General features: G+C 36.6%; 1 protein-coding gene across 1 annotated transcript; it reads left to right on the top strand.

Moving 5' to 3' along the window:
- The first annotated feature begins 1,252 nt into the window (after positions 1-1,252).
- Positions 1,253-6,258, top strand: LOC132558833 (uncharacterized). Its single transcript, XM_060223442.1, has 5 exons — positions 1,253-1,334; positions 1,920-2,161; positions 3,108-3,240; positions 3,758-5,566; positions 5,948-6,258. The coding sequence occupies exons 1-5, from the start codon at positions 1,253-1,255 to the stop codon at positions 6,256-6,258; spliced, it is 2,577 nt and encodes an 858-aa protein (XP_060079425.1).
- Positions 6,259-12,920: the final 6,662 nt, after the last annotated feature.

The raw sequence follows: 12,920 nt of genomic DNA on the forward strand, positions 1-12,920 counted from the left end.
TACCTGTGAAGGCGTTGAAAATTTATCGACTAATTCAGACTTCAGCTGGCGGCGTCCACAAAGGTATAGTAAGTGGGTCATCACAGGTGATATATATCAGTGAATTGTAAATATGGCGAAGAGTCTGGGATCTCCGTGACAATACCGTGGGAAAGTCTACGAAATCATAGATCACTTCAATGTAGGTGAGTTTAGGGGTTTGAAACTTTATAGAAAACGATATTAAGTTCCACCAAACTGATTACCGTCTGTTGAATAATAAACAACGGTATTAACAGTGATTTGTTATTAAATAGGAAATGATTCAAAATACAGGGCTTTGACTGGCTCGGTCGCTGAACTGTTCATACTGTACTTTCTACAAAACATTTTTTATGGACTCACTCTTAAAATACCTGGTGATCATCGATATACATTGATGTCGATTGTGATCACGACAGTGACCGGTAATTATCATCACTCAACAGCTACCAATTAACACCTATTCAGGTCATATATCTCCTTTTCAAGTGGAACTTTCGTGTGCGTAATAACACTGCCAACGAAAGACCTACAGGTTCCATGGACCCCCTCTAGACTAAAGGGACATATATTATATATACGTATTGAAGGCCCTTCCCAACTGTGGTGTGTATACAAAACAAGTCACGAAAGATATTTTTGAAAATGTATACAGTATGTGGAAAACAAATACAAATTTTATTTATCTAAACAAGGCTTTTTACTTGTATTATGCATATACATATCCACCACAACTGGATAGGAATGTCAGCATGCTGAATATATACCCAAGTGTTTCAAGTATCTCTGTATTGCTGTACCTAGTCGGTGGGATGTGGGACTTCACCCTCATTTGATGTTCTATACTACACACTGGTAAAGTGATCAGTTCTGATACAATAGACAGGATGAATTCATGATGTGACTGGAATTGACTGTCCTCCCTAGTCATTAAACAAACTGCCCCATTTTGTGTATTTTCTAAACATCGTCCTGTTACCTCATTAAATATATATCAATTGTCAAGAATGAATCAGTTCAGGTAAGTATAAGTACAGGTACGCTTTAATGATTCGGGGACAATTTTACCTGAAAATGTCCCATTGTGTCTATGTGTAGCCCTCCTGCTCTGCATGTTGCTGTTGTGAGTTCTAACGAAATTAAAACAAGACTCATAAAATTGACATCTTAATCATTTTCTTTTCAGCACTAGAACTATGTAGCCACAGTAAACCAGTCCAAATTTCCAAACATGCCACGAATTCGTTGGGATGTACAGCTAATGATAGCTGTCAGCCTCATTTCATCTGTGACCTCCTTTAACACAAAAGAGGGTAAGTCCTAGAGTTCATGTCCAGACACAATGTTGCTGTTAAAAGACTACCAGTGGAATTTATCTAAAGATGATTACAACTATTTTTTTCTTTATCTTTTTTAATTCTGCTGCTGTCAAACTTCTGTTGCTGATGAAAACTGACAAAGTTTTAAATATTTTACTAGAGAAATACAAGGAGAATTTTTAATTACTGCAAAAGTACATATTTTTTGTGGTAATCTTATTTTAGCACTTTTCACGCTTAGAGTGTCTAACTGAAGTATGATTGCACTAATTGAGATTTCCAAATGCTGATTATTAGGTGATTTTTGTGGATGCCTAAAAGTTGATTCAGACGTGATTACTGCATATTAAGTATATGTACAGTATATGATCAACACTGATTTTTTATAATTAATACGAAACTGCAATGTCATGGTGACTGCAGTCTGTTTTATTTCCAATAATGTATCTCATGATTAGTAATATGATCTTACCATAATACCAACGTGTCTTAATGTAATATATAGTCATATATAACTCTTACACAATAACTATATTATATAGGTAGCATGTCACCATTTGACCTTCACCTTTGTTACAGTTTACATGGATTCCATATCAACATGTAATTCAAAACACACCATATATGACTTTGATATCGTGGTTGGGGCCCACCAGTCTGTTTCGTCATCCAACCCTCCAACTTCCTGTCAGGTGATCATAGAGGCAGGATATACTGATACATATTTTATGCTGGAGATCATACAAGAATCCATCTCTATAGCTGACTGTGGATTTGTACTCAACATCTATAATGGAGAGGGTACAAGTGGTGTTCCATTGGTAAGTTATTTGTGATTAAAGAAATGTGAACCTTTGATAGGTTATCTCTGATTTTTTGTAACATTGTCAGTGTTCAGAGAGTTATGGTGAACCATTGTTAGGTTACTTAAGATTTCTGGTAAACAAATGCTAAGTTACGTGAGATTTATGGTAAACAAATGCTAAGTTACGTGAGATTTATGGTAAACAAATGCTAAGTTACGTGAGATTTATGGTGAACCGCTGCTAAGTTACGTGAGATTGATGGTGAACCGCTGCTAAGTTACGTGAGATTGATGGTGAACCGCTGCTAAGTTACGTGAGATTGATGGTGAACCGCTGCTAAGTTACGTGAGATTGATGGTGAACCGCTGCTAAGTTACGTGAGATTGATGGTGAACCGCTGCTAAGTTACGTGAGATTGATGGTGAACCGCTGCTAAGTTACGTGAGATTGATGGTGAACCGCTGCTAAGTTACGTGAGATTGATGGTGAACCGCTGCTAGATTTCATAATGAATAAGACCCTTCAAAGAACCTTCAATGCAGATGATAAAATTTTGTTTTAGATTGGCCTTAAAACTTTTGAGTATTTGTTCAGATTTATGTGTCTGGGAGTCGGTACAGGATTATATTGCTGACAAAATTATCCTAATGCACTCAGATGTGTAGAATGTTACTTGATTTGTCTGCAATCTTGTACCAGCTTCTTGGACCATAAAGAAGAACAAATAACAGTTCAATGCCAAAGTAAATACATTCCCTTTTGTAAATAACTGATTTTTTAAAATGAAAAAAAGTTATAACCACAAATTTGAAGTATTGGGTAAATATATGATACGCTGATGAGTGGACATCTAGTATCAAAGTTCTGCCTTACTTCACTGATACCTGTACAATAACTTTATGTTTATCATTACCTAACTTCAATGCAAAGAGATCTTTCATATGTGATTTTGTGTTGACAGAAAAGTTTGTCATGTGGGTCAAAGAGTACAGGTGTTTTGTATACAAAAGGTAGAATAGCTACGTTTTACCTTCGCCAGCCCAGGGATGTCTTCCAACCAACTAATGACTTCAGTCTCAGAATCAAGGCCTTTCGTAAGTACTCGAGTTCCGTTAACGAATATCACAACTGCAATTCTTATAAAGATTGCTATCTTTTAACATTGTCTCAGCTTCTAAACCATGGTGCACCTTTTCTGTTTGATGAAAAATGTTGTAACCTCTGATCTGCAAACAATAACCATACTGTGTTTGTTACTAAGACAGTTTTTACTGTATCATTCTGTTGACCCCTGTTTCATTGGATCACCGATGCTGTCTCTTGTTAGTACATTTCTGTAGTTATGGTTTATTATCTGCCTGCATTATACTTTGTATTAAACTTGTCCTTTTGAAACGTTACCTGGTAAATGACTGTTTAGAGTGTAAACAGGTAAAAATGGAGATATATGTAGTGGCCACTTCCATCTATCTACATTAATATTTAATAATATGATTACAAAGATGAAAGCAATTTTTTAGTGGAAACTGAAACCAATTATTGGCCATTGCATTGTGAATTATTGCTGCCAACTAACTGGCAACATTGACTCATGTGCTTTCTTTTGTACAGGAGATCCGAATGCCCCAGAAGTTGTTGAGGGAATATCCCATCTGCCAGTAGGAGCCATTGTTGGTATTGTTCTAGCACTAGTATTACTGATCGCCTTCATCATTCTACTTTGTTGGTGTTTTAAGAAAGGTAAACTGCCTGGAATGGATGGTAGGCCATACAAACCTCGTCCCAAGGCTAGGCCGAAGGAACGGTCCGAGTCGGGGACAGTCAACTCGGGATTTAGTGAGAAAAAGGTGTCAATGGATCCGTCTCATAATAATAAGTTTAATCTGAACAACCAGGACTTGTGGGACACCATGACAAATGCATCCCAGAGTTCAATGGCGTCCCTTACCACTGGCCAGCCTACTGGTAAACACTATGATAAGAATAGCTTTTCAAGGGATGGAACCAATGCCGCGGGAAGGGCTAAACGGGGACAATATAGTGTAACTAATGATTCTGCTGTATTGGCAGGGAACTTAGCAAAGAGTGCCAATAATGGAGCTATAGCAAGCAGTCAGGACACAGACATAGATCAGATGTATGAAAACTATTCTGCACCAGCAGCTAGTAGTACAGTGAACAGGCCTAGTCGACAAAGGAAACCACAGGAACACAATGAAATAGAGACAAATGGTCAAAAGTCAGGTGTGTTGGAACATGATGATGAGAAGAGAGAAGCAGAAGAGAAGCCAACTGGCATGCTAGCTGAGCTACAGAGGGAGCTCAGTAAGAGGAAGAGCATGAGAGAAGGCAAGCAGACTGAGATAAAAGACACAGCCCCAGGTGGACCATCAGCCAAGGCTCTTCTCCCAGAGGAGATGGACTCTTTAAATGATACAAAATTAATGTCTTTAGATCAGCAGAGCGAGCCTCTGAAGTCAGAGAAGATGTCTAACCCAATGTTAAATAGTTCTAATCCTGCCATTCGTGCTTCTGTCAGTGAACTGCGTCCAAAGACAGAGGAATCTCCAAGAACAAAGAAAAAGAAGAAGAGGAGAAAGAAGTCTATCAATGACTCAGGTCCTCGGAGGCACAGGAATGCTCCCGACACAGGTGATGAATATGAACCAGAGCCCCAGACTGGATATACCACAGAAGAACCCATGGAGCCACTCTCCAACGTTCCATTGTCGTCTTTACCTTTGCCTCCAGAGGCACTAGCACCAGTATTTGCAACAGATACATCCACACAACCTCATTTTTACTCTCAACCAGACCAGTACGGCTACCAGCCTCAAGTAGCAGACCAGTATGGACAGCCACAGATCATAGGCTATGATGGCTATGGGAATGCAGTGTATGGCTACAATAACCAGGCCCCTGGGAGTATGGGTGGGAATCCGTTTGGACAGACTGCCCAGCCTACATACTACATGCAGCCTGATGGTCAGGTGGTAATGATTCCACCACCTGGTATGGAAAATCAGCCCTACAACCAAGGTCTACAGATAACAGACTTGGGGTCCCCAGGAGCACCTGGATACACATCTACGCCATCGATCTATGATCCGAATTCCCGTCACCGCAGTCCCAAACACGGACGCAAGTCTAAACCTACGGGTACTATGGCAACAGTACCTGGGGGTCCAACAGGGACAGTTCTAGATGATCCCAACCTTCCTCCCCCAGGGACTACCATGATGAGATCAGGTGTTGACCCTGAAAGTGGAGCACAGGTCAACCAGGTAGTCTGGAGTGATGTCAATCGTGACCCAACTGATCCTGTTGGTGTGGACAATCCCCAGATCACAAGGAAAACCATGGTGAGGGTCACCACAAAGGCTAACGAAGGTGGAGATGTACCAGATGCTCCTAGCCCAGGTAGGAAATTATTCTGTTAAGAGAAAGCTTCTGAAAAGCTTTAACAGTGTGTCTAAATCTTTAATTAGAGAATTCAGAATCATCAATTTTAACAAAAAATATAAATATTCTCACCAGAGTCAAAAGAATCTTGCTTCTTTAATGTATTACACATGAGTGAGTGATATTTAGATTCTTACAATGTTTCATTACTAATAAAGTTGAAATTAGATAACCAGAAAATGGTGATAACAAGCATCAGTTTCATTACTACTCCACTATGTTCAGCATCATTATACACAAGCATTAATTAGATTATTACACTTCTATGTTTGGTTAGTGTTGTTATGGCACCTTTATTATTGTAACTGTAGATACTGATATCATACTGTTTATCTCCAGCATTGCAGCAAATGTCATTCAACGCAGCTCAGCAGCTCAAGAGTGGTGCCGAGCCAGCCTTCATGTCCCCCTCAAAGAGCCAAGTCCAGGGAGGAGCCTTGCCTTACATGACTCCAGCTCCAATATTTGCTTCACAGACCCCTGAGCGAGAAAATACAGGCTTTTACACTGGTGCAAAGCCTGGAATCCAGGACACTCCTCAAGTGCCTCCCTCAGGACCTGGAGGCCCGCGGGTACATAATGCTCCCCGTGCCAACAATGCTTTCAGGAACAAGATCACACTATCCATGGAGGACGAGTCCACAATCTGAGGATACTCAGGGTCAAATATTAGTGTTAATATTTCATCTGAGACATGACATCATAGCACTTGTACAGCACTAGAGACTAGAGTTTATCTGAAACATATCAACAAGACCACAATTCATCTCATAATTCTCTGAAATATTATATACACAAACTGTGCTGACACCATTAACTGTTCATCAATCTCAAAGTAAAATGTAGAAAAGAGGGTTTATCTTATATGAACTGTGATGTATTTTTTGTCCTTTACACATTTAGTGTGTACCAGTTCTGTGTACAATTCCTGCACACAGATATAGTTTAGGTAAATTGTTTTTCATTGATAACATGGCCCTGATTTCTCCAGCAATACATGAACAATTTTTATTTTTTAATAATTTGTGAGAAAATTTTTTTCACAAATATTTAACCTTCATGAAAATATTTATGAATGACTGAGGTATGATTTAATTACAGGAGTTTGGCTTGGTAATGCAGACTGAATAATGTATATTGTACTAAAAATTTCTTGCAGACAGCCGTATAGCACTAGAATTGTACAGTAATGGATTGGAAAAGGTAACTCTAGATAATATGTGACATTGGGAGATCATACACAACCTCAGGGTACATCATGTGTATGTATGTGGCTGACAGATACAAAAATAATTAATATAACCTTGGTATAGCTTAGGGCATATGATCACTCATACCACAGGGGCTTGGCAAACATTTCCATTACCTAGTTCCTATGTTATTACAGATGTACATGTATAAAAACTGTGGGATTAGAAATTCATGCCAGGCCCCTGTGTAACATTAAGTGGAAAAAATGCACATCCAATTTTCCTTAACTTTTTTTGTACATTCCCAAAACTATTTGGCAGAAGCTGGTATGCACTACCATACACTGAATTATCTGTTCCTTTGAACTGTGAAAGAAAATGAAATAAAAAGTTCCCAATTCTATGTACGTATTAGAATGTTACTGGAAAATATTTTCCATGACAGTTTTAGAGAGTTTCTTTTTGTAAAAAAGATACACATGATGATTTTGATGATCGTGGAAGGTTTGTTTTCACTCTGTATCACCAAAGATAAATCTTGTAAAAGGGCTAAAGGCATGCTAGATAAATACGTACAGCCATTGTATAAGTGCTTTCTCTTCGAAAATCATTTTCTTCTGTAAATCCTGCTATTTCTTGTGATCTACTCTACATAGACATACTAGTTAGACATTGTGAACTGAAACTAAAACAATTTACAATTTGAACTGGAAATGCTAGTTAGTGGTCAAATTGATTCAAATTCATACTTGAACCATTCCTAGTTTATGCAAATGTACTTTTACGTTTTGCAAATTACTAGTCAAGAATTTTAATTTACATTCATTTTATCACCTATTCCCATTGGAGTATATCAAATCTGTCTCTCAGATGTAGAAAATTCCTCTAGCTCAAAACTTTAAGTCTACACTTAACTTTTTAACCTTTTAAATGATTAATTTAGTATCAATTTTAGCTGTATATAGCTGTCAAGTTTATTTCATCTTCAAGTTTTGTGCAGTGCCATGTGCCATCAATTAACACCTCTGTCTTAAACTAGAAGTAATGATCAAATAGGGATAAACCAATTTTTTATATTCAGTAGAATTTTTAAAGTTCTGATAATTTTCATGGGAGTTGAAAGTATCACAAGTTGTTACATCTTTTAATTCCAACTGATTCCAAAGCTGTAGATATTTTACGTCCATATGCTTTATTACTTTCTTATATTTGTGGGGCTCATCATAAACTATTAATTCGATGTTAATTGTTCAGTAATGCATTCATTGCTCGAGTAAAACTCAGTAATTATTTTCTCTAATTACCACTGCAATACTTTTTACATGAAAGAATGCATGAATGTTAGTTATTTCATCACTTTTACACAAATTGATAAACATAATAAAACCCCACATACCTGGTGATGTATTTTTATATTATTATATCTGAAAGGTTTGTATTTATACACATTGTAGGTTCTGAAAATGAGAGTGTTTGGGAAGTGTCACATAAATAATGTTGTTATATATTGTAGCAGTCTTTTTACTGATAGAATCAAAATAAACATATCATTTCTAATCCAATGTGTTTTGTTATAGAAAATCGTAATTCAGGAAACGGTAATATTACATTGTTTACTGGAGTTAAGGCGACAGTGTCTTTTACATTCCAACTTAATATGAGCTTGTTCAGGCAATTATATGACTTCTTATTTCCACCCATATGGTTCACATGAGCCATACTGACTAAAGATTGAGCTTTCCGACGATTAAATTCTAGATCTCTCCTGTCGTTAATTTTGGACACAGAGTGATAATGATGAAAATTCAGACTGGTCACCTGTTCACAGTATTTCACCTGCAGTCAGTCTCAAAATTGAACATGCACATTAAGTGGACAAGGGACACTGCAGGAAATTTAACAATCACTTTTTGAACAAGAAGTCCAAGGGCCTTAATGGTCACCTGAGTCACATTGCTTCTTGTAACATGTCATAGAAAATCACTTAAAAAAGTCAGATAACTTCAACTACGTTATACACATAATGCAAATGTAAACTGTGCAAAACATTAACTGCTGTCCAAAGCCAAGGCTTCTAACCAGGTTTAAAGAAATTAAACTCAAAAAATGAATTTTCTTAAATAAAATCTTCTATCCAAGAACAGCAGAACATTTTTGAAATATCAGTTATTTGGACACATTTCTGGCCCAACCCTTGGGGGTCAGCTGAGGTCAATTTGTGCATCTCATCAAACTATCATCTTGTACTAATAATTCTAACCAAGTCTGAGATATTTCTCATACAAAAAAAAGAGAAAAAAAACAAATTATGCTAATCAAAGAGGCTGAAGTGCCTCAACAGTCGTCAAACTATAAAGACCTATATATATATGATCCAAAATATAAAACCTTGTTTCAAAACAAACCAAAGACCATTCCACCATTTGGTATTCGGATTTCTGCTCTTTTACAAAACACAAATGTTGATATTGACCAAATTCAGTCATAAGGAACGATAGAAATTCCACCCTGGCTCTTGAATTCACCTGAAGTTGATTTGTCACTTCACGAAGTGGTTAAATCTGAAACTGACATTGCACCTTTCTTTCATCCTTCTCAAAGTTGCACTTAAGATATTAAGCAGTTCTACATTTATATACTGATAGTTCAAAAGATAATGATAGATTGCCACCACCATGGTTTCACAAGATGGAGCCTATGGATGCCGGCTACCGAACAACGCCTCAATATTCTCGGCGGAAGCTCGAGCTTTCTACCTTGCTCTTGAATATATTCAAACAAACAAAGTAATGGGAGCTGTTATCCATTCAGACTCTCTTTCTGTACTACAGAGTCTTAGCAATAGAAATATCAAAACTGTTTTCATTTGTAATACATTAATACTATATCTAATGAACTTTAACTTTCATATTGCTTTTTGCTGGGTTCCTGGGCACATGGGAATACCAGGCAATGAAAAAGCAGATCATGCCTCAAAGGAAGCTTTATTGCTACCTCCTGTTGTTTTTAAACATCATTTTACCGATTTTCAATCATTTATCAAACAATTTTTAACAGCACAGTAGCAGGAGAAACGGGATCAATATACCAATAATAATAAATTTTACTTCGTAAAACCTATCGTTGGCGAATAGTGTCCATGCCATAGAGACAATCACCGAGACAAAATTGTCCTTGCCCCGGATGGCCATACATACCTAACACATTCATGTTGAAAGACGAAGATAATCCTCGGTGCATAGGATGTAATGAGCCATTCTCCGTTAAACATTTTTTATTGGACTGCATTGATGTTCTGTCTACTCAAGATCTATTTATCGTAACATTACAAGTCTTAAGATCCTTTTTGAAACTGTTGAGGTTGATAAAATTCTAGGTTATCTGAAAGATGTTGGGTCTGTATTATAGTCTATGACTTACCGTTTTAATCTTTGGTGATTATATAACCATTTAAGATTTTTAGCATTTGTCTTTTATGAGTTTGTTTGATGTTATTTCCTTTTAGGATCACTGTGTGTTTTACCGTTTGATGGCCCTAATGTTGATGGCCCTAATGACCTTTTATGTGTTGACGGGCCATTAAGAATGCAATAAGAATAATACCTTATGTTAAATAACCAATTTCAACAGTCTCAACCATTTTGTTATTGAGAAGTCATTTGAAGGTTTTAACTCATTTGACCTCTTTGACATTTAAAGAGAAAAAATGTCAATCAGATTAACAAAATTTGCATCCCTTCATCCCAGCATGCCCCAGATCCAATATAAGCACATTGGGTCTTTTGGTTATTGAAAAGAAGTTATTCAAAGGCTTCAACACATTTGACACCTGTGTCCTTGAAAGTGGGACAAGATCAATGTAGACAAACTTGGTAGCACTTCATCCCAGGATGCTACAGGCTCAATATCAGCATCCTGTGCTGTTTGTTTATAGAGAAGTCATTTAAACATTTAAATATATTTAACACACGTGACCTTGAAAGTGGGTCAAGTTCATTCAGATATACAAACTTAGAAGCCTATCACCTCATCATACTACAGGCCCAATAAAACTGCTCTGGGCAATTTGGTTATTGAGAAGTTGTTTAAAGATTTTGACATATTTGATACTCGTGACCTTGAGAGTGGATCAAGTTCAACAATATGAACAAACCTGGTAGCCTTTCATGTCAGCTTACTACAGGCCAAATATCAGCACCCTTGGCCTTTGAGAAGTTATTTAAAGATTTCAACACATTTTACCCGTGACCTTGAAAGTGGGTCAAGGTCATTCTTTTAAACAAACTTGGTAGCCCTTCATCCAAGAATGATATAGATCTGGGCCATTTGGTTATTGAGAAGAAGTTATTTAAAGATTTCAACACATTTGACCCCTGTGACCTTGAATGTTGGTCAAGGTCATTCATTTTAAAAAACTTGGTAGATCCTCATCCAAGCATGCTACAGGCCAAATATTACCATTCTTGGGACAGGTAACGCCGTACAAAAGATGATTGCAATAGTTCACTTGAGACTTCATCTAAAGAGGTCCTCAATGAAAAGTATCAGAATCCTTATACTATTATTAAGTGAATGGTGAACCCTGCTAGAATTTAACCTTTAGATTTTGAAAAACATGTCAACAACATGCCTCTGAAAAAGCAAAGCATTTATTTTCTTTATTGTGATGTAGTTTCAGGAAAAACACAGAATAAGCACAAGATTTTTCAGACAATGTAAAGCGTTTATTCACATATCACACGTAAAAGAGGAATTGAAGTTGGTAACAAAATTACATTTGATAATAATAACAACTGGTATATCATCCCTATCCAACCAAATAACAATGAAAATCTAAGCTCCAATGGCAACAGATCAACAGGCAAATCACAAAGCAGGGGAGACAATTCACAGGACACTTAATGCTGGGTCTGGTTTTTCCCAAACACATCTGTTTGAATGGTTTAAAATGTGACAACATAACTGAGGTTTTTAAATGCTCCAGCATTTTACTTGAATGAAATTCTAGTAAAGTAACTCTGGTCCATTTTCTTTCATCGTGGTCAAAATGATGAAATACCCAAGTGATCTTATTTTGCTGTCTCCTGAGCCTTGACACACTTACAAGGCCTATGTTTAACACCAAGTGGTCCAAAAGGATTTAAACTTGAAATATTAACACATTTATTCCCTGAAATATTCGAAGTATAAATAGACGAATTAGTTTGTTTACAAGCTGGCCTCAGATGGCCAATACAATAATCACAACTCTTCCTTCAAAATGTGTCTCTTCTTCAAAACACTGGTGACATCAGCTTGATCTCTGCTGTAATAAACTGCCTTTGCATTGCTTAAAGCACCAATTCTGATTGGTGGCACTGATTTTTATACTCTGTTTCACTTAGGAAATACAAACCTAACAATCTAGTTTCATGTCATATCCATTTAGAGACCACTTCATGTATGTCTTATTCAAACAGAAACAATTTCTCTCTGTATGTCTTATCCAATCAGAGACAACATTCTGTATGACTTATCCAATCAGAGACAACATTCTCTATGTCTTATCCAATCAAAGGCAACTTTTCATTTGTCTTATCCATCGCAAACAGAAACAATACCCCTCTGTATGTCTTATCCAATCAGAGATAACTTTCTGAATGTCTTATCCAATCAGAGATAACTTTCTGTATGCCTTATCCAGTCAGAGATAACTTTCTGTTTGTCTTATCAAACCAGAAAAAAACTCTCCATAAATAATTTATAAAATGATTTGTTGAAAACTGCTGGTTTGTTTAGTGTGGACTTGGTAATGATCAAATAGTTAATGTTCAGATAATATGTCGTCCCTCATGATCTAGTGTAAATAAGATACAAGTCAAACATTTATTGATCTTTTTTGGAGATTTATGCAGATACAATCAAAATATACACAAATTCTCCTTTTCCTGAATTCAGAAACTAAGGAAAGTATTGTAAGAATAGTGGAATTCCAATGATTTATCAAATAAACATGTTGTCTTGTACAGTTAAAACATTTGTAAAAGGACAAAGAACAGACTTTTTTTCCTCATGAAGTATCACATCATATAATAAATAATGTTACATCTCATCAATAACATAACAATAGAGGTATTGAGATC

This window comes from Ylistrum balloti, unplaced genomic scaffold (assembly GCF_031769215.1).
Source record: "Ylistrum balloti isolate Yb309-2 unplaced genomic scaffold, AGI_CSIRO_Ybal_v1 Utg370828, whole genome shotgun sequence".
In the NCBI taxonomy this organism is placed as follows: Eukaryota; Metazoa; Mollusca; class Bivalvia; order Pectinida; family Pectinidae; genus Ylistrum; species Ylistrum balloti.